Source organism: Nicotiana sylvestris, chromosome 1, assembly GCF_000393655.2.
Source record: "Nicotiana sylvestris chromosome 1, ASM39365v2, whole genome shotgun sequence".
Lineage (NCBI taxonomy): Eukaryota > Viridiplantae > Streptophyta > Magnoliopsida > Solanales > Solanaceae > Nicotiana > Nicotiana sylvestris.
Window position 1 is genome coordinate 89,135,559 of NC_091057.1, and position 26,727 is coordinate 89,162,285.

Sequence of the window (26,727 nt, forward strand, 5' to 3'; positions counted from 1 at the left end):
TGATACGCTTCAATAGGACCAAAATCCAATGCATAGTTTGCTAGGTGATCTGCCAGCTTGTTCCCTTCTCTAAAAACATGTGATATTCTTAGGTTGCATCACTCCTTCAATCTCATTATTTCCTCCACTTGTTTCACAATGTTCCATGGAGGTTTCCATATGCCATCTATTATATTTTTCAGTAACAACGAGTCAGTATGTAGCCATATGTTAGAGTACTTCAATGACCTGCATATTCTCAATGCCTCCACCATTGCTTCAGCTTCAACTTAATTGTTTGAGCCCTCATTAATTTCCCTGCCTACAGCATACTGAACATCACCATATTCATCTCTCAAGCACACCCCAATCGAACTTCTTCCCGGATTGCCTCTAGATGCACCATCAGTATTAGCTTTAATCCAACCTTCCAATGGAAACTCCCAAAGCACTTTCTCAAATTGCAGCTTAGGAGTATAATTCTCAAGCACCAATAACATGTCCTGCCATTTATGAGGAACGTGCAGTCCTGATTTTCTCAGTTTTATCAGTGATTGTAATGTGTTGGAAACCTGATAAATAACCCGACTAACAGATACAACTTCACCATGTTTTAAGCTATTTCTCCTTTTCCATAATTCCCAACAGATACACAAAGGTAAGGCTTGTAGTATTGGTTTAATTCTTGGAAGTACAGGTGTTGTCCAGCACTTTGTTATTGCCTGATGCAAACTCGGTCCCTCTGTTGCTATTCCTGCCTTGTTTAGGAAAAATTTCCACACTGTCCTTGCTGCATTTGCTGTATAGAATAGGTGTGTTAGTGTTTCTTCATTTGGTTCTGCACAACACCAACACCTAGATGCCATTGAATAGCCTAATCTGCGCATGAAGTCATCAAGAGGTAACTTTGCTCTCCATATTTTCCACATAAAGAAAGCAATTTTAAAAGGCATACCTTTTACCCAAATCAAACAATATGCTCTTCTAGGATCCTCCCTCCTCCTTAAATAATCTCATGCTGACTTTACAGTGAAATTACCCTTTGTTTCTAGCATCCAAAAAGGAACATCTGACTCATTAGATATAACTGGAGGCTTAACCCTCTCAATTATATGTGTTGCAAACTCCTCTGGGAAGACCTCCAATAACCTTTCCACATTCCATCGACCATCCTCACCCACATCACTAACATTGTGTATGTTATCATCAATCGCAAAATCTGCAGGAACAAGAAAGTATTAAGATCGCTCATTCAGGAGTTGCTTTAGGAGATTTTGAGTATGTTTTTACTTTTATATGTCGTCTTTTACTTTTTAGTTTTGTACAGTAGTGTCGAGTTTTTTGTTATTGTACATTCTATTTTGTATTTGAAAAGTGTGGTGTAACTCAAAAATCCAAAAAAAAAAGAAATTTTGCGTTTTATATTTACGTTAAAAATTTTCCTTAGAATACTAACTCTAGAAATAAAAAAAATATTTTTGAGGTGGTTTCTCCTTTAGGAAATTAATATCTAGAACTCAAAATAAAAATTGCTTTTCTATTTCCATTAGTACATCAAGACTAAAAATTCAAAAAAAAGGAATTTTCTTTTAGTGCTTCTTTAAACGTTTTCTTTAAGATATTAATTCCGAAAATCCAAAAAGATTTTCTTTTTAGTTTCTCCTTTGGGAAATTAATGAAAAATGAATATATAAAATAAATTTCTTTTTATTTTCACTAGAATTTAGGATATTGTACATAGAAGAAAAAAACATGCTTTATATGTTGTTTATCTTTAGAGTTTCTTCCTTAGGTAATCAAAAACTAAAATCCAAAAAATATTTTTTTTATCTTGTTCATTTCTCGTTTCGAAAATATTTTTCAGGGATATCAAATGAAAATTCAAAATATTTTTCTTTGGTTTATTAGATTTCCTTCCTAAAGCAAAAAAGAATCAAAAAATATTTTTCTCTTGTAGTGTTTGTTTTCCTTAATAATTTGCATAGAGTATTTGTTTCAAAAAGAAAAAAATATATGCTCGTTAAGCTTGAGTTTAGAATAGGTTATAGAACTTTAAGTCTAGAAAATTAAAAAAAAGGATTTGCTTCCTTTATTTTTCTTTTATCATCGGAGTAGTCATTAAGGTAACCTACATAGGGTTCCCGATCTTCCCGAACTACACACAGATCTGATTCATGCGGCGTCATGATACGTAGGCAACCTACATAGGGTTCGATCGAATCATCATTAAATAAAAAAACATAAAAAAGAGAAGAAAAAAAGGTGAAACTACGGGATGTGAGAAATGAAAGGAAAAAACAGAGTGATAATTAGAAAAAAAGAGGAAGGAAAATGAGCAAGCAAGTGCTAGGAAAAGAAAGAAAAGAGAAGATTGAAGGGAACAAAATTGGGATGATGCCAAGTGACCTTGTGACCCTCGAAGTCATTCTAGAACCGTTAAATATTGCTAGGTGCATTGCACGCAATGTGATATTTTTAGTTGTTAACTGCCCTAACGCTAATGTGATGACCCCATGTTGTTCCTTTTTGTTATATCCATTGAGCATAAGGGTGGTTGGTTTGTGGTTCTTAAGGTAACTCATCCATACAACACAAGGTCAAAGAGCAAGGTAGCCATTACTAGCAAAAACCTGGACGCAAGAGTTATTGTTCCTCCTAAGGAGGTTGTTGGGTCAGAATCTGAGTTGAAAGAAGAGATCTTAAGGTTGAAAGCACAGATGGCCGAAATATACCAAGCTTGGATTAGTGGGCATCCTCCACCATCAGTTCCCACTAACTATACTGAAAGCCTTGTTACCATTCCACCATTATCACAAGTCCAGGATATCTCCCCACAACCTTTTCACACTGTACTCCCGAGAACCACCTCATATCCCGCTCTTTTGACCACTCATGTTTTTGTAGCTCATCCACCTACTACCTTTCCTTGATACTCTAGCGAGATTGTGTTCAAAATCCCCAATGCCCAACACTATGCTCTAGAACCAATTTTTAAGGTCTCGGGTCCATACTCTTACGCTCCTTATTTTGAGCCTCCCGGTGAGACTACAAAGCCTTCTAAGACAGTGGAGCAAAATGAGATATCCAGAAAGCTGAAAGGGTTTAAAATGCCAAAGTTTATTTTGTATGATGGGCTTGGAGATCCAGTAGCCCATCTGAGGGGTTATTGCAGCGAAATGAGAAGTGTTGGCGGGAATGATGAGTTGCTGGTGGCGTATTTCAGCGAGAGCCTGACTGGGGCAGCTTTGGAATGACATACTCGTCAAGATGTCGGTTAGTGGCATACATGGGATGACATGGTGCAAGATTTTGTGCGACACTTTCAATACAATATAGACATTGTCCCATACCGCTTCTCCCTATCTCAGATGGAAAAGAAACCCAAGGAAAGTATTAGAGAATTTTGGTTCAGATGGAACAAACAAGTTGCTCGGGATAGTCCTCCAATTAATGGAAAAGATGTTGCTGAGCCCCGCCAACGACAGGATCCAGTGGACATTCCTACTAAACGCTTTCAGCTTCAATACCGACTCCATGAACATCCCCAAACCCCACATAATCCACCCTAGTATTATCCCTCGAACAACATCCGACCATCTGTCCAACCACTAGGTCACTCCTTAGGGCGAGCACCAGCATCCCAAAATTCTTGTGCGCCTTCACAGCATTTTCGAGCATCCAACAACCCTAGAAAACTGGGGCATTTCTAAAATCCTTCAAGAACCAACTTTCACTATTAGGCACCAAAACACACCCGGTCATCCAAAATCCAATCCGGGCATGCGTCCAAGTCCAAAATCATCATACGAACCTATTGGAACCGTCAAATCTCGATTGTGAGGTCGTTTACTCAAAATGTTGACTCAAGTCAAACTTGGCCTTTTAAGGCAACTTTAAGGAATCAAGTGTTCCGATTTCAACCCAAACTCTTCCAAATCCCGAACCAACCATCCCCCAAGTCATAATTAGTAAAAGCAAGTACGGGATGTTTTATTCAAGGGAACGAGGTTCTAGAAAGCAAAATGACCGATCGGGTCGTTACATTCTCTACCTTTTAAACAAATGTTCATCCTCAAACGAGTTTGGATTCATACTTGAAGTGTTGAATAAGTGTGGATATCTGCTCCGCATGTCATCCTCGAACTCCTAGGTCGCCTTCTCGACTGGTTAACCCCTCCACTAAACCTTTACCACAGAAATCCTCTTGGATCTCAACTGGCGATCATGTCTATCAACAATAGCAATTGGCTCCTTCTCATAACCCAAGCTCTCATTTAGCTGAATAGTACTGAAGTCTAACACATAAGACAAGTCGACGTGATACCTCCAAAGCATAGACACGTGAAAAGTTGGATGAACCCCGTAGGGGCTGGGAGGTAAAGCAAGATCATAAGCAACCTCCCCAACTCGCCTCAACACCTCAAATGGGCCTATAAACCTTGGGCTCAACTTGCCCTTCTTCCTGAACCTCATAATACCCTTCATCGACGAGACTTTCAAGAGAACCTTCTCACCGACCATAAATGATACATCACGCGCCTTCTGATATACGTAACTCTTTTGTCTGGACTGTGCTGTACAATATCACTCCTGAATCACCCTTACCTTTTCCAAGGCATCCTTTACCATATCGGTACCATATAACCTAGCCTTGTGGGCTCAAACCACGCGATGGGAGAACGACACCTTCGATCATATAAAGCCTCAAATGGAGCCATATCGAGGTTGGACTGATAACTTTTGTTGTAAGCAAACTCGGCCAAAGGCAAGAACTGATCCCACTGTCCTCCAAAATCAATCACACATGCTCTTAGCATGTCCTATAGTATCTGAACTGCCCGCTCCGATAGCCCATTTGTCTGATGATGAAATGCTATGTTGACCTCTACACGGGTCCCCAACTCAATCTGTAAAGCCCTCCAGAAATGTGAAGTGAACTGAGGGCCTCTATCTGATATGATGGAAACAGGCACACCGTGCAACCGAACTATCTCCCGAATATAAATCCGGGCCAAATTCTCTAAAGTATATGTAGTCACAATCAGCATGAAATGTGCCGACTTGTCAACCTGTCGACAATGACCCAAACTGCATCAAGCTTCTGCAAAGTCCACGGCAACCCAACTACGAAGTCCATAGTAATGCACACCCATTTCCACTCAGGTATAGTCATTTACTGAAGTAGGCCACCTGGCCTCTAGTGCTTATACTTGACCTGCTAGCAATTTAGGCACCTAGATACATACTCCATTATGTCTTTCTTCATCCGCCTTCACCAATAATGCTGTCTCTGGTCACGATACATATGCATAGCACCTGGATGAATAGAATACCATAAACTGTGTGCCTCCTTTAGAATCCTCTCCCTCAAGCCATCGACATTAGCAACACATAAGCGACCCTGGAGTCATAGAACACCATCCTCGCTAATAGAAACCTCTTTGGCACTACCCTATAGTACTGTCTCTCTGAGAACTTCCAAATGCGGATCATCAAACTACCGAGCCTTGATCTGCCTCAATAATAAAGACTGGGCAACAACACATGCAAGAACTCGGCTAGGCTCTGAAATATCTAACATCACAAGTCTGTTAGCCAAGGACTGATTGTCCAAAGCTAGTGGCCTCTCCTCTACTGAAATGAATGCCAAGCTACCCATACTCTCTGCCTTCTTGCTTAAGGCATCCGCGATAGCATTTGCCTTGCCTGGATGATAAAAATGGTGATATCATAATCCTTCAGTAACTCAAGCCATCTACGCTGCCTCAAATTGAGATCTCTTTGCTTGAACAAATGCCGTAAGCTACGATGATCAGTGTAAACCTCACATAACACCCCATACAGATAATGCCTCCATATCTAAAGAGCATGAACAATCGCGGCTAACTCTAGGTCGTGCACAGGATAATTCTTCTCGTGAATCTTCTGCTGAAGGGAAGAATATGTAATAACTCTCCCCTTATACATCAATACACAACCCAAGCCAACGTGTGAAGCATCACAATAAACCATGTACATCCCCGAACCGGAAGACAACACTAAAACTGGTGTTGTGGTCAAAGGCTCAAAGCTGTCTTGAGCTTTTGAAAGCTCGCCTCACAATCATCGGTCAAATGGAATGGAGCACCCTTCTAGGTAAATCTAGTCAAAGGTGCTGAAATGGATGAAAAGCCCTGCACAAACCGGCGATAATAACATGCTAACACCAGGAAACTTCTAATCTTAGTCACCAAAGTGGGACATGGCCAACTCTGAACTGCCACAATATTCTTGGGATCCACATTAATACCCTCTCGCGATATAACCCCAAGAATGCAACACACTCTAGCCAAAAGTCACACTTGGAGAACTTAGCATATAGCTTCTATTCTCGCAACACCTGAAGCACCACTCTTAAATGCTGCTCGTGCTCCCCCATTATATGTGAGTAAATCAAGATGTCATCAATGAAGAAGATAACAAATGAATCAATATAAGGCCTGAACACCCGGTTTATTAAATCTATAAATGCCGCTAGGGCTTTAGTCAAGCCGAAGGACATCACTAGAAACTCATAATGGCTATATCTAGTACGAAAAGCAGTCTTCGAAACATCTAAGTCCTAAATCTTCAACAGATGGTACCTCAATCTCAAGTCGATCTTAATAAACACCCTAGAACCCTACAACTGGTCAAACAAATTATCGATATGCAGAACTGGGTATTTGTTCTTGATGGTAACTTTGTTCAACTGGTGGTATCAATGCACATCCGCATAGTCACATCTTTCTTCTTCACAAATAACACTGGTGCACCCCAAGGTGATACACTTAGTCTGACAAACCCCTTTGCTAATAACTCCTCAAGTTGCTCCTTTAGCTCTTTCATCTCTTAAGGAGCCATACGATACGGTGGGATTAATATAGGCTGGGTACCGGGAGCCAAATCAATACAAAAATTAATATCACGATTTGGCGGCATGCCCGGAAGGTTAGAAGGAAACACATCAGCGAACTCCCAGACTAATAGCACTAAATCAATCGTCATAGACTCTGTGGTGGTGTCCCGAACATAAGCTAGATAAGCCAAACAACCCTTCTTGACCATATGTCGAGCCTTCAGAAAAGAGATAACTCGACTGGGCGTACTAATGGAGGAACCCTTCCACTCCAATCTCGGCAACTCTGGCATCACTAAAGTAATAGTTTTGGTATGACAATTAAGGATGGCGTGATATGGGGATAACTAGTCCATGCCCAGGATGACCTCAAAGTCGATCATATCAAGTAACAGAAGGTCCGCTCTAGTCTCGTAACCATAGAATGTAACCATACAGGACCGGTAGGTCCGACCCAAAACTATAGAATCGGCCATAGGAGTGGACACATAAACAGGAGTACCCAAACTCATAAAAAATGTCCAGTAAATGAGCAAACAGAGATGACACATATGAATAGGTAGACCCTGGAAAAATAATATTGAAGCATCCCTACCGCAGACAGAAATAATACCAGTGATCACAACATCTGGAGCGCCAGCTGGCTGGCCTCCGCATGACTGAACAATAGCTGGCTGACCTTCCCCTGCCTGACCTCCACCTCTAGGATTGCCCTTACCAGCTTGTCCCGCACCGCTAGGTGACCGGGCGGCTGGTGCTGCAATTTTGGGCTGATGGCCCTGCTGTACTGCCTTGCCCCAAAGTCTAGATCAAGTCCTCTTTTTGTGACCCGGATCTCCACACTCGTAACAAACTCTCTTTACCATAGACTGCTATTCTGAAGTCTGACCCCGATCAAATACCCACTGGAAGAACCCTGAATGGCTGTGGGCGGTATGAACTTTTTGGCATGACATTGAAATAGGCACTAGAAGAACCCTAATAAATTAGTGGGCGGTAAGAACTCTCTGGCATAGTGCTAAAATAAGGTTGCGCTGGAGCACCCCGAGGAGGTGGTGGTGGTGCTGGATATGTGGGCCTGCTAGGCTAAACCCTCCCAAGCCGACCTCTGCTCCTAGCTGGGGTACCTCTAAACTCTCCAAAGAATTGGGTACTCTTGTCCTATTGCATCTGCTCTCTACCCCTCTGGCGATAGCCCTCAATCATCCGAGCAATCTCCTCCACTAGCTGATAGTCAGTACCCATCAAAACCTCTTGGGCCATGCTAGCCCAAATACCGGGGTGCAACCCTGCTACAAATCTCCGCACTCTCTCTGCGTCCGTAAGTGCATGGTGAGACAACTCAAAAATCTTTCCTCATAGTCGGTCACAGACATCGAACCCTGCTCGAGCTACTCAAACTGGCATCACAACTTTTCCCTCTAAGAGGGTGGAATATACCTGTCCAATAGAAGCCGTGTAAACTGATCCCAAGTCACGGGAGTAGAGTCACTGGTCTGCCAAGAAGGTAAGACTGCCACCACCTACTGGCCCTGCCCTCTAGTTGAAAAGCGGTGAAATCTACTCCATGGAACTTTAATATCCTCATGTTATGTAGTCTATCCCTGCACCGATCAATAAAGTCGTGGGGATCCTCATGCCGCTCACCCCCGAATATAGGAGGATGTAGCCTAGTCCATATGTCTAGTAGCTTCTGTGGATCGCCGTCCGCAGCTGGTCTAGGCTTAGGTGCTACTGCAGCAATTGGCTGCGCACCGCCAACAGGTAGTGCACCCGGAGTCTGATTTATGACAGCTGCGTGCCCAGGAGCATGAGAAGTAGGGGTCTGTGCTCCCCCTCCTGCCTGAGATGTGGCTGGGTTTGGAAATAAACCAGCCTAAGTCATAGTGTCCATGAACCATAGCATACCGCCCATAACATCCTAAAAGCCTGGTCCCATCATGAAATCCATCGTGGCTGTCTCTGGAACAGGCACCTCACCCTCTCCTCGATGATGGGATCCTCCACCGGATCCGTTGGTGGTGCTACTAGGGAAGCTTTGGGGCACCCTCGTTCCCTACCTCAGGCTGGTGCCCTCCCCCGGCCTCTGCCTCGGCCTGTAGTAACGGGGGGAGCAGCTCCTCCCAGTTCTGGAACATTCGCCGTATGCTTCTTCACCATCTGCAAGAGAATAGAAGAAGGAAATTTAGTATACCATCAACTGTACGATAGGAGATGAATAAAGAGTAGTTTCCTAACACCCTATAGCCTCTCAAAGATAAGTACATACATTTCTGTACCGATCCACAGGACTCTACCGGGTCTGCCCATAACTTGTGAGACCTACGTGAACCTAGTGCTCTGATACCATGTTGTCACCAAAATTCTATTATAGGCCATGATGGCACCCAACATCGTTGTTAGGCAAGCCAACATTGATCAACCAGTGAATTCTCATTTTAAATAAATTAGTAAGTGATAACTTCTCCTTATTTGAAAAAAAGTTTAAGAATTTGAAATTTAACATAAATAAATGAAAGCAATAAATATAAATCATAATCATGTAAGTAAACTATTTGCCGTGAAAATTGTAATAATAATTAAATTTATAAATGGGACTCTAAAAATACGTGATCTATTTTTATGCTAGTTGTTAGAGTAGTGGATGCTAGATATGTGAATTTTAACGATGAAAAACAAGCTAAGATGGGACAGTAATCGAACCGAGTGGCTTGCTACCCGGGCCTCAGACTGATCGACGAAAGGCTTCGAGGTCGATGCCTGGGCTCGAGCTCGAGCCATCAGGGGTAACCAGGAAGGGGATAACAGTTAGGATATAATTAAAGAAGGCTCTTTATTGCCAATATCAAGCAATAAATGAAGAACAAGAATGAAAGCAATGAATGGAAAGAGTAGCCTCGAGCGAGTAAGTTAGAGAGAAAGAGTTATTATTTATCTTGTGTAGAGTGATTGGAGTAACGACAGCCCTTTACAAAGTGGTGAGGATTCCCTTTATATAGGAGGGGAATCCTGTTATAGTACAACGCACATTGATTGCAAAAGCATGGAGATGGGACGGCTAAATGTGATGCCTCGATACAGGCTCTGGGTAGGCTGGCTCTGTCAGACTTAGCCGTGTGCCTTGGGAATTCCTCATTTTGCTCTATCCTCTATCTTTGTCTTCTTTGAGTCGGTCCTCGAGAGCCCCGAGGGAGGGAACATGGTCGCAATAGCATGTCCTCGGGGTCTCGAGACATTCTTCTGAAGTGACTTGATAGCAAGAAATTAGGCCCTTTGATTTTGCCGCATATAGATAGTCTCCGCGTTTCTCAAAACAAAGCGATGGGAAACAACTCTGACACCCGACTCCTCGGACTTCTCATGACGATGCCATATCGATGACGCAACCTATGGCATGATTTTTTGCGATAACTAGGACATCCCATGGACTTGTGTTTTCGACATCATTCAATGCATTGTCGATTCCTGTTCTCCAAGTTGAAAGTACCACCGTCGATTCAGTTCTTCAAGAACGCAGTAATTGCATCTTCCGATCAGTCTTCCAAAGTCCTCGATGACCGCATCGTTATCTCCTATAAATAGGGGCGTTATGGCGTTGTTTTCTATCCAAGTGTCTTCATCTGCTCATTCACCCTTTTATCCTTACCATCATCCTCTATTGTTGATCACTATGTTTGGAGTCTACGGCCTTAGGGTTGTTTGGCAGCGTTGCAATAGGCCGTGTCGTGGCCCTTTGCCTGAGCTCCTCTTTGTTGAGCATGATTATGCTGTCCTGTCATTGTTGTCGCTGTCCCTATTGGCCCGAGATGATGATATACGGGGGTCAGCCGTTCGTCCATGCCCTTTGTTGTTGATGATGAGGAAGATGGAGATAGAGAGTGGGTCAATCAATTTGTCCGGGTCCGAACGACTGACATTATCCTCGTGGAACTCATGCCACTTCTCAAGGAATGGAATTATGCGCGTGAGTGGAATGTCTCATGCTTTCTTAGATTTGCTTGTAGCAAAAACCAGTTTAGTAATTCTGTTTCCTCCTTTTCTGTAGCAACTTCATGGGTGCCGAGCGAAGTTTTCGATTTGCTCGAATGGGTCCGGAGGTTGGCGACCCATTCGACTTGCGACGAGCATAGGTGGCGAGCTGTGTCCCGGGGAAGATGGGAAGCGAAATACCAAGGTATGTGCGTACTCCACTTTTACCTTGGTCTTCGTATATTTGAGATGATATTTTCCTCTTTCTTTTGTACTTGCCTTGCCGTCGTAAGTATCGGAAGGTCCCTAGGGGCAAGGTTGTGCTCCTCCGGAGAGGGGGAGGAGTTGTAGGCTTCTGAGCTAAGGGACGACGGTGATAAATAAGATTTCCACTCACAGTGCGATGGAGCTTTTAGCAGGGCCAAACGGGTCCGTGTATTCGAGGAGAAAACATCGCCTGAGCTTGCTATTTCTGAATTCTTCAGTTCCTGAACGGTGGTTCCTCCGAGTGATCATGCTTCGACTGAGTTTGGTTCTTCTAGGGCCGAGGGTACTGGACCAACAGGAGTGTGCTCGACTTTCGAGAAGTCCACCACCTTCACTTCATGGTGAGTTTCGACATTGTCCTTCCGCATCTCGTGTCTTGCCTTCCTTATCGTGTTTTCCTTCTGCAGGCCTTTGATAGGCTCAGGTCTGAGCTGCTCCATCATGGGGCTAGGCTTCGGAAAGCTCTAGATGAGGGTAGGTCCCTTAGACTACTCTGCGAGGAGAGGGAGGTTGAGTTGATGCACTGGTGATATGAGGCATACCAGAGCTCGAATTACGAGAGCTATTTGATGGAGGAGGTAACATCTCGTAGTACGTGTTTCATTTTTTAACCTTTAAGGTTAATCGTTTTGCCTATCTTAGTTGCAGAAAAAGACGGAGGCTCTGGAGCACCTTAGGGGTGAAGCCGACCGAGTTAGGAATGATTGTGGCGAACTAAGAGCTCAGGTGCAGGCTCAAGCCTTAGAGGAGAAGGGTGCCTTGGATAAAGTTCCCGCCTTTGAGGCCCAACTCCGCTTGGCTCATGACAACGTTTCAGTTCAACCAGATATGATCACGAAGCTCGAGTTCGAACTTGCGAGGGTGAGGGCTGAAATCGTCGATGCTCGGGCTGAAGCAGCATTGAGTCGGACTAAGGCTGATCACGAGATGGCGATTCATTTGAAGGATGCTACTAATGCCCAAGCCGAGTTGAAGAAGGCCCTCAGTCGTAAAAAGATGATTGAGGAATATGTTTGTTGCAGATCCCGAAGAGAGGTATTCAAAGAAATCGGTGCCAGGGGTTTTATTCTCCCGGAAGAGCTGGCTCGAGCGAGGGCGGACGAGCGCGATGCTCGGTCACTTCTTGCCGATGCCATAGAGAGTGAAGATGAGGCTAGTAGGTCGTAACCTTCTGAAGCAGAGCGTAGACTTTGCCATTCCGTATGTGATATTCGCAGAGCGCATTGTAGATGGAGAATGCACCTTTTTGCATATGTAAATAGAAGAAAACCTGAAGTTTTATCTCTTATGTATCCCTTTTTGCTTTGCTTTTGACCAGACAGGCTGGTTTCGGAGTTGGCGAGAATCCTTAGATTCGTAATATGGTTTCAGAGCTCATCAGGTAGGCCCGGAGGCTCTTTTATGCTCGGTTAATGTGGCTTTTAAAGCAAGCTAGCATTAGAGCTCTTATGCTTTGCTCAGCTATTTTGGGCTTTTAGTCTCCGAGTCAGGTTTTGGCTCGAGCCTACTTAACCTTAAAGCTTTTGTTCCTTCATGGGCGGATGACAATAACTCTTACGCCTTGCCCTTGGGCATTCAGATTTTAACTATTTTGGGCTCAGTCTCCGAGTCGGGTTTCAACTTGAGCTTAATTGAGCCTCAAGTTTTTTTTTGTGCTGGCAACTATGGCTCTTACGCCTTGGGTCGAAGTGACCTTTTAGGTATGTGGCCCTGAGGCTCGTGAAGCTGGTGATGATGGTTCTTACACTGTGCCCTTAGGTATGTATAGTTAACTATTTTGGATCCGGTCTCCAAATTGGGTTACGGCTCGAGCTCATTTTAATCCTCAAGTTTTCAAATTTTAAGCTGGCGACAGTGGCTCTTACGCTTTTGGTAATTGCGACCTTTTAGTGTCTGGCCCTAAGGCTCGTTTGGCTGGCGATAATGGCTCTTACGCTTTTGCCCGTGGGCTTATGTAGGATTTGTTTTCCTCTCGTTAAGGACTTTATAAAATGATTTTGCCTGACCTATTGTCGGTTCGGGAAGAACCTCGATTTGAAGTCATTAGCGGTGATATTGTAGCACTTCGAAAGGTTTAGCTCGTAAGCTGAGTAGCTCGAAGACTTATGATTTGGAGCTGACATTGTCGAAGCTCGTTTGTTTGTTGAGGTAGCCTGTTTTAATCGGTTATTTTCGAAGTAGATTCGAAGTAATGGCCTATGATTTTGTTAGCGACGGTCGGGCGTCCCTAAGTCGCGTTAATCAGGTTGGTTAAGCTGTTTTAACCGTAGTCATTTGTGTTTGGCCGGAGCCATTTGTGATCCCAAGTGTGGCAGTTTAGGCGTCTATATCGAGGGTATGCCCTTTCGGGAGTCTTACAAATGCGACATTTAGCCTGAACTTCGGGATCGAGTTTTATGCTTGTAGTAAGGTCTTACAAAATTTTCATGCTTGTTGAGGTCTTATAGTTTTTTCATGCCTGTTGAGGTCTTATAGTTTTTTCATGCTTGTTGAGGTCTTACAACTTTTTCATGCCTGTTGAGGTTTTACAGTTATTTTTTGTTGTTATGTAAAATAGATCTGGCTAGACCGAGTTTGCTCGCTCGGGGTGTTACGGCCTCTGGTTTTTTAGTGAATGGTGATTGACGACAGTCTTTGAGTTATCGAGTTTGCTTAGGCTCGAAAGCTGTTACTCATGAGCTCGAAATTGCCTCATTGATGTCTTGCGAGCACAGAGTTTCGACCCTGGGATCATGTGGGTATCAAATTGTTGACGCTAATTCTCCGAGTATTTCAGGACGTACTTGATGGAGGATCCTTGCCGTGAGTATGTAGAATTTGTTTTTGGAGTACAAGATGCTTTTAGCGAAAAATATTCTTTGATTGCTTGGCGTAAGTACATGTTGTTTCGTTGTCGTGAGCTCGGCCTGCACGGGCACGACTCTTTTGACCATTTGGCCCGGTATATTATTTCCTATTGGAACTTAGTTTGTCATTCCCCGGCCCTTCAAAGCGGATGGCATCTTAAAGGGGGGTGCCTTCCAGCATTCGGGGTTAATTGCAAAAGAAGCCTACAAGCTTGTCAGATCCTCCTTAGGAGTCATGTCACCCCGCTAAGAACCTTCTTGGTGAGACCCTCTTCGGGACGAAAGCTCGGCCGAGAGGGAAGAGTGCGACGTGTGCCATTAAGGCCATAGGATCTTCGGGTAGGGTTAACACTTCTGAACGCCCTGGCTGGGTGTCTACATACAGGTTAGTGTAAAATAACGAAGGAGGGAGAATGGTCTTACCTTATTGCGGGGTGCGCAGGCGATGTTCCGAGGCCCGATATGTCCCTACTATTTTGGAGCGAGGACTTTGTACAGCCGTCCGCTGTGTTTAATCGGGCTTGGCTGAATATATGGTTTGATTACTCCTTGACTCTTTCGAGAGTGGAGATATTGGTGCTGGCAATACGTTTTGTGATGCGAACACTTCCCTTGCCACGTGTTGTTCCCTGCCGACGGTTTTAATTCCGTCCCTTGAGGGGGATTTCATCCTATGGCGAAGAGGGGATGACACTACCTTCACGTAGTGCGTCCGCAACCGTCTGAATAAGGCGTTCATGCCTAGCGCCTCTTTTGATGGTACAGAACTTGGCGTTTCGGTTTATGCCGACCATGCTAACTGAGAGAATGGTCTTTCTTCTCGTTGTCTCAATCGCTGTGTGGAATCCGCTAAAGATTCAAGAGGAGGACGTGATTTGGTCTGGCGGTCCAAGATGCCCTATCATCCTCGGCCCGACAATGTTGATCGAGCCACCTAAATTCATGAGCACATGTTTTATTTGAATTGGATCGAATGAGGAAGAAGGTTACCAGTGCGTTAGTGTGAGGTTGAGATAAGGTCTCAGTGTCCTCTTTGTTCAATGTGAGGGCGTCCTCGGGAATATATCCCCAGATCCACTTTTCTCTGTTGACAGGGATTTTTACCCTCCTCTTTATAAGTTCCTGGAGAGTGTCGTCGCTCATCCACTATCATGGTAATATGTCGCATCCCATTTGCTTCATTCTTCTTGGCCGCCTTCCTTACTCGGAACTGAACTCGGGCCAGATCGCTTGACAGTTCTCGGCGGTGATTTTTATTGAGTAGCTTGTCTATTTTCCTTTGGAGCTGGCAGCCATCTTCGGTACCATAGACGTACGTATTATATAGTTCACACACCAAGCTGTGATTCCTCTTAGAGGGATTTGACTGAATAGGCCTGGGCCATTTGGCGTCCCTCGTTTTGCTGACGGTGAACACGATGTCTGATACAGCGATGTTGAAATTGTATCATGATGGGTAAGGCACCCTCGCTGGCCTCGTGTCCCTATTGAATCTGGATCTGTTGACGATTACTCGAAGATATTCCTCGGGGCATTCCTCGAGGATATTCCTCGGGGCACTCCTCCTATCTGCGGCGTACGAGCGGTAACTTTCTTTGTTTGGCATCGGTTTCTTTGCTAGGAGCCTCCTTGGGTATACTGAACCCGAGGGGGCTCCCGACTAGTCATCCATGACCCTGATTTGTGACTAGTTCCAGATGTGGGCGTCGGAGCAGGTCTTTGCTGGATACTCAATCAAGTTCTGTTTCAACTGCCTTGAAATCACCGGGCTTTGTTCATTTAGGCTTTGAGTAAAGGCCTGCACCGCCCAGTCGTCTGAGATCAGGGGTAGTTTAGTTCATTCCATCTGCGAACTAGATGCGAATTCTTGCAACATTTCATTCTCCCTTTACTTAATCTCGGATGCGTTGGGCTTTCTCGTCGTTGCTTAGATGGCACCAGCGTGTGCCTTTATGAAGGAATCCGCCAGTATGGGAAGTGAGTTTATGGTGTTGGGAGCTAAGCTTATGATGCCACATCATGGCCCCCTTCGAGAGCATCTCTCCGTACCTCTTTAATAAGACGGACTCGATCTCATCATCTTTTGTGTCATTGCTTTCACCGCGCATGTATAGGCAGTAATGTGTTCGTCGGGCTCTGAGGTCCCATTGTACTTAGGGAGTTCTGACATTCTAAACTTCTTTGGAATGGGTTTCAAAGTCGCTTCATCTAGGAATGGCCGTTGTAAGAACTTTCTCGAATCTACACCCTTCAGGACCGGGGGCGCGCCCGGGATTTGGTCGACTCTGAAGTTATAAGTGAGGTCTAGTATTTTCACGATGGCAGGATTGGTTACTGATTCATTGTAGCTTGACCTTTTCGGTACCTGTTCAGCCGGGGGAGTAGTTTCCGGCGCTACTGTGCTGGGAGTCTTCGGGTGGCTTTGCAACTGAGCGATAGCCAACTATTGTGCCTGCAACATTTCAAAAATAACATGAAGACTAACTTCCTGTTCTTCTTGGGCTAGGATTTTTTGGGCTTCTTATTGGTCATCATGTCGTATTCTCCTGTCGGTGTGTGAGGTTTCGTCGACCTGCTGTGCGTCCTGCGAATTCGCGTCCGCTGAAATCGGTCCAGGCGCGTTATCGGAATTCTACGGTGGCACACTGATGACTGCAACAACCACACGGCTTTCCCCGTGGTTTTCAAGGTTGTCATTCTCGACCCTGTTTATTGAGCCAGACATTTTGTCCTGAAATCAAAAGATCTTGGAGAAGAAAAAGTGTGAAAGATAACTTGCGTTTGTGTAATGAAACCAACAAGAAAATGATCACTATAATTTTTAGCCCTACGGTGGGCGCCAAACAGTTTACCGTGAAAATGGTAATAATAATTAAATTTATAAATAGGACTCTAAAAATACGTGATTTATTTTTATGCTAGTTGTTATAGCAGTACATGCTAGATATGTGAAGTTTAGGGACAAAATACAAGCTAAGACAGGACGGTAATTGAACCGAGGTGCTTGTTGCCGGGCCTCAGACTAATCGATGAAAGGCTTCGAGGTCGATGCCTGCACTCGAGATCGAGCCATCGGGGGTAACCAAGAAGGGGATAACAGTTAGGATATAATTAAAGAAGACTCTTTATGGCCAATATCAAGCAATAAATGAAGAACAAGTATGAAAGCAATGAATGGAAAGAGTAGCCTCGAGCGAGCAAGTTAGAGAGAAAAGAGAGAGAGAGAGAGTTATTATTGATCTTGTGTAGAGTGGTTGGAGTAACGACAGCCCTTTACAAAGTAGTGAGAAATCCCTTTATATAGGAGGGGAATCCAGTTATAGTACAACGTACATTGATTGCAAAAGCATGGACATGGGACGGCTAGATGCGATGCCTCGATACAGGCTCTGGGTAGGCTGGCTCTGTTAGACTTAGCTGTATGCTTGGGAATTCCCCATTTTGCTGTAGCCGTGATCTTCGTCTTCTTTGAGTCGGGCCTCGAGAGCCCCGAGGGATGGAACTCGGTCGCAACAACATATCCTTGGGGTCTCGATACATTCTTCTAAAGTGACTTGATAGCAAGAAATTAGGCCCTCTGATTTTGCCGCATACATAAACCAAAATCATAAGTCTACTAGTGTGTGTGTCAAGACCTGGTGTCACAAGTATGTGGGCAGTCTAGTAGAATATACAAAACAATACTATCCTACTGTCCGAAAAGAAATAGACAGGAAAATAAAGACATAAGAGAGACTTTAACTGCTGCAGAACGGCTCAAAAGGGCAACTCACCGGGAAGTCACAAACTGGGGAGTCAAGTCTACGCACCGGACTGATGGGCAGATGCACTTGCTTAAAATCCTGTACAATCAAGTACAGAAGTGTAGAGTGAGTACATAAAAATACGTACCCAGTAAGCATCTCGTCTAACCTCGAAGAAGTAGTGACGAGGGGTCGACTTCGACACTTGCTAAGGCCAACAATATAATAAATGAAGTTCCAATTTTTAAATCATAATGTATGTAGATAACAACAAGCTCAAACAAGAATAATAACTGGAAAATCCTTCCATTATATTTAAGAAATCAAGGAACTTTCTTTATTTGAAACAAGTGACCTTTCAAGCAACAAATCATACAAACTATAAAGAGTTCCAGTTCTATTATCACATACAAATACAATCGAGGATGTTCGGGCCAATCCAACATAAAAGTAAATTGTGCACTGCTGAGGGTCGAGCGGTGCCAACCATAAATGCATTTATTCACCCTACTCGCGAATCATACATGCAACGCGGCCAAAACATAACCCCACTCGCGAATCATACACGCGACGCGGTCAAACATAATTTATTATTTAAATCATAACCCTTTCTTGTTTCTTTTCAAAAATGAAGACAATTCAACTTGAAGCCCTTAAATCCACAGAAATCCTCAATTTAATTCCTTTCATTACAATTAGCACATATAATCAAATAATTGTGTCCATAAAGCATGGTGTAAACCTAGAACTACCCGTACATAACAGAATAGTAACTACGTACGGACTCTCATCATTTCGTGCGTACGTAGCCTTCACAAATAACCACATATTAATTATGTTCACCTATGGGGAAATTTCCCTCTTACAAGGTTAGAAAAGAGACTTACCTTGCTTCAAAGCCTACTTCCAAACTGAAGAATGCGCTCTAACCCTCAAATCGGATACGAACAATCCGAAACTATCCAAATAGTGTAAAAATCAATCATTATAGGTTCAAAAGTTCATATTCTAACTATCAAAGTGGTTACCCAACCCAAAGGCAAGATTCCTAAAATTCACCCCTAGGCCCACATGCCCGGATTCCGAAAATTTTCGATGAAAGTTGTTACCCATAACTTAAGGAACATAAATATATGATTATCACTAAGTTTCATGGTCAATTTCATGGTAAAAATCTCATTCTTTCCAAACCCTATGTTTTTCTATAAATCCATGATTTTCACAATTTATACATGTTAATCTACCCATAATCTAAGTACTTAACTCATATATTGTAGAAATTACTTACCTCCAAAAGCTAGATGAAAATCCCTCTGAAGAAGCTCCAAAAATCTCCCAACAATGGAGTGAAAATGAGTCAAAATGCCTAAGTCCCGTATTAAATGAAGTGCACTGGCTACAACGTTTTTGCACCTACGATCACTGGGCTACATTTGCACCCCCACTTCTGCAGACAAGGGTCCGATTCTGCGGACAAGGGTTTGCTTCTGCGGAAATGGGTTGGGTTGGCTGGCGTCGCACCTGCGGATGGGCTCCCGCTCATGCTGTCACCTGGGTTGCCCTTCCTTGGCCGCTTCTGTGGTTCTTGGCCTGCACCTGCGGCTGACCCACCGCAGGTGCGGTTATGACATTAGTTGGAGCTTCAGCTCTTGCTCTAACTTTCAACTTGGTCTGGGCCTCGTTTGATTGTTGCTCGGGGTCCCCAAGGCCCCACTAGATCATGGAAACACGTTTGGAATCATAAAACGGACATGCTCGAACTCTCGGAATGTTCGAAACAACATTAAATCTAAGAATCATGACCTAAAAAAAATTGAATCAAACTTTTGAACTTCAAGTTCAATTTACTTCTAATGTGCTGAAACATACTTATATTACTCAGAATGACACCAAATTTTGTGTGCAAGTCTTAAATGATAGTACATATCTATTCCTGGTCTCAGAATTCCGTTTGGACCTCGATATCACCAAAACCTGCTCCAAACTAAATTTAAAGGACTTCTAAAAACCTTCAAGAATCAGCTTTCACTATTAGGCGCCAAAATGCTCCCGAGTCATCCAAAATCCAATCCAGGCATACACCCATGTACGAAATCATCATACAAACCTATTGGAACCTTCAAATCCCGATTCTGAGGACGTTTACTCAAAATTTTGACTCAAGTCAAACTTGGCCTTTCAGTCCAACCTTAAGGAACCAAGTGTTCTGATTTCAACCCAAACTCTTCCAAATCACCCCGCAAGTCATAAATGAGTAAAAAAAAGTATGGGAAGTCTTATTAAGGGGAAAAGGGTTCTAGAAAGATGTTTACCTAAAAAATGGTAATTACAATTAGATTTTATTTTGTGGTTCTAAAAATACGTGATTTTTTATGCTAGTTATTAGGCAGTAGATGCTAATTGTGAGACTAGAAAATAAAATGAGATCTCAAAGGTCGAACTCTGTGCAAGCCGAGTAGCCGAGAATCGGGGTCTCGAGCGAGCTTATACTGGGCCTCGAGGTCAAGCTAAGCGTCAGGTTGTGTGTAGCCGATGAAGGACAAAGAGTTCTAAGAGCTTTAATAAGGGCTCTTTATGATTACTGACGAGTAATAAATGAAGAACAATCAATGAAACATAATAAATGTAAGCAATAAAACAAAGGAAAGACAATAGAGAGTGTTTAAGTTAGAGAACAGAGAATGTTCTTGTTCTTGTATTGAATATCATGTATGCCAAAAATAACAAGGGTCCCCTTTATATAGGAGGGGTGAATCCCAACATAGTACATATGCATTTAATACAAAGATAAATGGCTATTTAATGCCACGGTACGGACTTGTACTATTCTTATAGACTTCGTCAGCTCTAACCATTCACATTGGGAATTTCCCACTCGTTCATCATAGCCTCCAATTTGTACTGCCCTGAGGTTGAGCTGTGCCTCGAGCCTTTTAGTTCATCAAACCTCGAGCTATGCCTGGAGCCTTCTGGCAACGAGCTATAGAATGCCATGATGATCCCAAAATTGGATTCTCCTATTTTAGCCGTATACAGATAGTCCCCACGTTTTTTAGAGTGAAATGATAAGAAACGGTCTTGAATTCTTGCCTCTTCGATATTCCCACCATGACATCAGCCCATTAGAGCATTAAATGCAATGACTCAAAGGCTGCATAGAGGTCGATGTCAGCACGATTATCAAGAAGCCCACAAACTGTCATTGGTTCGACTTTTTCGCTCCTCAAACATCGCCCAAATGGCTTCTATAAATACTTCAATTTGTTTTGCCATTCACACTTTTACAACATCAAGTTTTTAGGGCTAAGCTCACCATCTTCTGCATTCATCTCCTTTTTGTGCTTGCCTCTTCATCCTCTTCCTCATAAACCATTTTTATAGTTATGGCTAGAACCTCCAGAACGGTACCCCAAAAACAGGGAGCTGCTTCTTCATCACGCCCGTCTAGGGGAAAACCAAAAGTACCTCCGAGCATTGAACAATATACCCCTAGACACTTCGACACTGTGTCCGATTTTGCCATAGCAAACCCCCCTTTTACACCGGGACGATGCGAGCCCATGTCTCGGGACGACAACGTGGTGACCGACACAAAGAGGGTAAAGGAGGACTGCCAATGGGGGGAGGTAGTGCAAGTAGAGATCCCCAAACCTGAGGAAAGCATAGTATACCACAATCTAGCTTCCTCAGCGTACATAAATACCCATTCACTCTAGGTCCCATAGATCCTTCTTCCCCGAAGATAGATCCGATGATTCTTGATTTTTGCCATGAGTACCGAGTGATACTTGGTAAAATCTATCCCTCTTTTTGGGGGATCGTTTACATGCTCCGATATTTCTCCAATCGGGTCGAGGGAATGACCTTCACCCTCAATCACTTGGTTAGGTTGTACAACCCTCGTCTCTTTTGAGGTTTGATCAAGCTTCATCCTCGATCCACGAAGATGTTCTTTTCGAGCATCATTGAGGATAAAGACCGGGGGTGGATGAGCCAATTTGTTAGAGTAAGGACATAGGACATCATCCTGGCTGATAGGATGACATTCCTGGAGGAATGGAACATAAAGCGTAAGTGTCCCTACCTTGAGTACGTTTTATTGGCCCTTCTTTCACCTTCTGAAATGATCTTTTTTGACTATGCAGCTACCGTTTGGTACCTGACGGAGTTCAGAACCTTTCGGGGTGGATCAGACAGCTAGACTCTGCCTTTCCTTACGGCGAGCGTGCTTGGAGTGATTTGGCCAAGATGCGGTGGTAGGCTAAGAACCATAGTAAGAACTTCTTACCGTCGTTGCCATATTATTTATGAGTACTCTTTGTGGTGGTGAGTTTAATACACCATGCTTGTGTAGGTCTCGAGGAAGGTGTGTCGATGAGGCCACCTCTTCCTAGTAAAGAAGGAATATCAAAACCTGGCGAGGGTAAGAAGAGGAAGAAGGAGGCTTCAACCGAGTCTCCAACTAAGATCGACACCACGATCCTGACTTCAACTGCCGCAGCAAGTCTTTGTAAGGATGATGATGACGATGATGGGCAAGATGGAGTGTTGATGCTCCATAAGTTGTTGTCCAGAAGGCCGTTGGGTCGGGAAAGGTTGATGCGGGTCAAACTCATACTAGAGAGACCCTCGAGGAGGGTTTGGGCATAGTCCTCGAGCCTCAAGTCGGACATGGTATAGTCTGTACCGATGAAACCTTGGCTGGCGATTTCGGAGGGCCTGAAACCAAAGTTTCTTAGGGTCGAGACGAAACCCTTAAAGAAATTGATGCCCTGGGTGGCTTTAAATTCAGCCCTTTGCTTTCACCGAGGGAAATTATGGATGCCCAGGATACGGGTACTGCCGCTGTGGGGGCCTCTCATAGAGAGGAAGATGTGCTCGAGGATTACTTCGTCAGCATCGATGTGGACACAGACTTTGAGGAGGCTGAGAAGCTTCAACAGTAGGTAATATTCTTGACATACCATTTGCACTTCAAGTTTTTAGCTTGTCTTCTCAACTTTTTTGCGTTTGTTGTAGGTCAAGAAGTTGTATGACCATGCCTTTTCTAAGCTCCATGACGAGCTTTCATGCCGTGAGAAGGAACTTGAGAGGCTCACCTTGGAGCTAAATAAGTCAGAGGCTTCCTCCGCCCGAAAGGAAGAGGAGTTGGGTGAGCTTCGGGCAAGCCTGGAGGGGGTGCACCAGGAAAGGACTAGCTTTGCCGAGCAGGTAACACGACATTCATATGCTCATACTTTTTTCTTATAACTTGATGCTCATGATCTTGTTTCCCGTTTACATATTGGGCAAAAGGATGCCCTGGTGGGGCAACTTTGGGAAGAGGTTGCAGCCAAGTATGCAGAGATCCTCGAGCTGAAAAGACAGAATGGGGTCGTGACCTCGGAAAAAGACCTTCTATGGGGAGAGTTGGCCTTGACCCAGGAACTTCTTGGAAATTCTCAAAAGGAGGTTGGTGCACTATCTGTGGCCAAGGCTGAGGCCGTTGAAGATGCATCCTCATACAAGAGGGATGCCGCTACTGCAAACGCTCGAGCCAGGGAGATATCGAAAAAGGTCGAGCAGAAGTTGGCTCGGACCATTGCTTATGCTCGTCTGCAAGCTCGGAGGTAGGCCTTCGAGGAAGAAGATGCCGAAGGTGTCGATCTCTCTGTTGAGATTGAGAAAGCCAGAATTTTGGAGGAAAGATCGGCACCTTCGACTACTTCAAATGAGGACTCTAGAAGTGATTCAGATGGTAGCGAGGGCGAGGAATAATCTCACATCGTCCTTTGTAATTCTTTATTTCTTCCTTTTGTGTGAGGGCTCCTCGAGGGAGTATGTAAAGATACAATCTGTAAACATATTTTTGGAAATGCAAAGAGACACTTTTGTTTCAAATCCTTTATTTTTCAGTGCTTATGTAGAGCTAGTCTTTTGAATTTTGATGTTCGGCTTTTTAGAGGCTTTACTTGGTATAATAGGGGACCTCGAGATCGGAAACCATCCCAGGGCTAGGTTGATCCCCCTTTTAGAGCCCCTTTTGTAGTATCAAAGGTCCTCAAGATCGAGCACCGTCTAGAGGCTAGATTGATATCGACAACTCCTTAGAGCTTATTTTCATTTTGACAGAGATCTTCGAGATTGGGCACCATCTCGAGGTTTAGATTTATATTGATGGCTCCTTAGAGCCTATAGTTATAACAACAGAGCTCCTCGATATCGGGCACAATTTCGAGGCTAGACTGATACGAGAATCTTGACCCCTCGAATGTCGTATGACAACATCATTCGTATGACATGGCCATGAAGTGGCCAAGGTAGCCCCGCCAGTACACTTCCCCAAAAGTGATAATGGCCTAGTCAGAATTAATTGGCCTTTAGGGTAGGCGAGCAGTCGCCGCTTGCTCTATATACGAGCTTACTTTCCTCTTATTTGAGGACTTCGCTATTTTTGTAGAGCTTTTACTTCTTGCATCAGTGCTTGCGTCGCTTTAGTTCAAAGCTTTCGTTTAAGTTTTCATCTCCTTCTTCTTGTTTCACCGTAGTTATGGATGCTATGCCCAAATTTGTCAACTAAGAAGCAGAGAGTTCCGCCTCTACTTCCCGCTCGGTCGGTAGTACACCGCCAGTATCCAGTGACCTAACCTCGAGATGCTTTGTTTCAAGGAGGGACTTTTTGTTAGAGAGACCGCCTAATGTTAAGGGCCATCGGGAACATGCGTCGAGGTTTCTTTCATCAATAGGAGTGGAACACCTTGAGGCGGTTATGATAGACTGCGGATGGGGAGAAAAGGTGGTACCGCAAGCACCTTCCATGGAAGAGAGCATCATGACTCACGTAGAGGGATTTTTGAACGTATACACGTACCCCTTTACATTGGGCCCTCTTGACAGAGTCGTGCTTGAGTTTTGCAAAAGATATCGGGTTGCCCTGGCATAGGTTCACCCTTCATTTTGGAGGATAGTGTTAATGATAAAGTACTTTGCAGATAAAGCTGGGCTCGAGTTTACCCTTGGCAACCTCGTTAGATTGTACTGGCCCTTACATTACCGAGGCCTGATTACTCTACGACGTCGATCCACCCGACACTTTATTGTAGTAATGAAGAAGACAGTGACCGAGGGTGGATGAGTCGATTTGTCTGAGTGTATACTGTCGATATTATCCCTGTAGAGTTCTTGCCATTTCTAGAGAAATGGAATTTCACATGTAAGTGGTACACTTGTGCTTTTATCATTTTGTTCATGGTCGAGGTAGACTCCATAACTATGTCTTTCTTTCCTTCTCTACAACGATCCAGTGGTTGCCATATGAGGTCCCTGATCTGGCAGATTGAACTCAGAAACTGACAGCTTGCTTAACTTATGATAAACATAAGTGGTGATATCTGTCCAAAGGTAGATGGGAGGACAAACACCATGGTACGTGATGTGTGACCTATTTTTTTTTAAAGGTACTTTTTTTATGTGTATTAACTCCATCACCGCAGGTATTGGAGAATATTCTGAGATGAGACCGTGTCCCCTTGGAGAAGAGGAAGGATCGTCGGCTTTGGGGCCGAGAAATGATAACAAACGAAAGGAATTTTTGAATGACGAAGATATTCATAGCGAGTCAAGCCCCGCTCGAAGGCTCAAAGGAGATGTACCGTCTGAGCTTGCAGCACCTAAGGCTTCTAGCCTCGGAAGAATGGCTCCTCCTTTTCCGCCGTTCCCGTTGAAGGTACTTCGAGGGATACAAGTTTTGTACCACCGTCTTCACCTCCAGTCGAAGGTACTTCGAGGTATGTTCGAGGCCAGGGGTCAGCTTAATTAAGCGGGGTCTCGAGCGACCATGTCCCCACTGAGATCGGTTCAACTGGGGCCGGTGAGACCAGGCCAGTAGATGCACGCTCAACCTTTGAGGAGGCTCAATGGCTTTGTATTATGGTGAGCTTTGGTTGACTTTGTTGGTTTTTTGATTTTACATTTTCATTTTCTCATTGAGCTTCTTTTTCATAGGCTTTTGACAAGCTCAAGTCTGAGTTGCTCCGTCGTGAAGCCAGGCTGCGGAAAGCCTTGGATGAGGAGAAATCCCTCAGGCTTCTTTGTGATAAAAAGGGAAAGGAGTTGAGACACCTTTGGTACGAGATGAATCGATGCCTAAACTACGAGGGCCACCTTGAGAAACAGGTAACCTTTGTTTCGAGGGAATGCGTGCTTCTTCCTCTATCTTCCGAGATTAACATTTTGATGTTTCAGTTGCAGAGAAAGACGGAGGACCTCGAACACCTTCGGGGCGAAGTTGGCTAGGCCAAGTATGAGTGTGATGAGCTAAAGGCCCGGATAGATACCTAAGTTGCGGCCAAGAAAAATGCTTTGGCCAAGGCTTCCGCCTTCGAAGTGCAGCTTCAGAACGCTCGCGAAAATAGCTTGATCCAGACGAGCAGGATTGTAAGTGTCGAGTCTGACCTTTTAAAGATGAAGGTTGAGGTCGTGGACGCTCGGTCTGAAGCTGAAGAAATTCGGTCCAAGGCTGATAAGAAAGTATTCGTCTATTTAAAAGATGGTGTAGATGCTCGAGGTGAGTTGAGAGGGGCTTCCGATCGGGAGAGCAGAAGTAATGAGTATGCCTGGTGCAAATCCCGGAGGGTAACCCTCGAGGAAATCCATGCTAGGGGCTTCGATTTCTCGGAAGAGATTGAGCGGGCCAAGGCGGATGAATACGATGCCAAGTTCCTCGTATCTGATGCCGAAGATAATAAGGGAGAGGCCGATGGGGCCGTAGTCCCCGAGGAGAAAGTAGAATAGGCAATTCTTTTCTGATTCTGTGTATAGGGCTCTCAGAGAGCATTGCATTATTTCACATATACATATATAAGGAAGACTTTTAGTTTCATTTTTCATGCATTTCCCTTTGCTTGTGTAGGTATTTTTTTGTCTTGAGTTTTGACGTTTGTGAATGATTAGCCCGATGAATTGTCCTTCGAGTGAAAACCCTTACGTTTATAAATCGGCCCTGAGGCTTGTTAGGCTGGCCTGTAGGCTTTTACGCATTTGGTCGGTATGCCTTCTAATCTAAGCT

General features: G+C 44.1%; 2 protein-coding genes across 2 annotated transcripts; one reads left to right on the top strand and one right to left on the bottom strand.

The window, feature by feature from the left end:
* Nucleotides 1-269: 269 nt before the first annotated feature.
* On the bottom strand, nt 270-932 carry LOC138872125 (uncharacterized). Its single transcript, XM_070150171.1, has one exon. It carries the CDS (start codon nt 930-932, stop codon nt 270-272), a length of 663 nt encoding a protein of 220 aa, XP_070006272.1.
* A 9,513-nt stretch (nt 933-10,445) lies between these two features.
* On the top strand, nt 10,446-25,955 carry LOC138872126 (uncharacterized). Its single transcript, XM_070150179.1, has 13 exons — nt 10,446-10,820; nt 10,902-11,030; nt 11,500-11,601; nt 11,735-12,244; nt 12,793-12,850; nt 12,983-13,046; nt 21,827-21,915; nt 22,036-22,276; nt 22,474-22,573; nt 22,701-22,892; nt 22,977-23,274; nt 25,154-25,386; nt 25,665-25,955. The coding sequence occupies exons 1-13, from the start codon at nt 10,446-10,448 to the stop codon at nt 25,953-25,955; spliced, it is 2,682 nt and encodes an 893-aa protein (XP_070006280.1).
* The last annotated feature ends 772 nt before the right edge of the window (nt 25,956-26,727 follow it).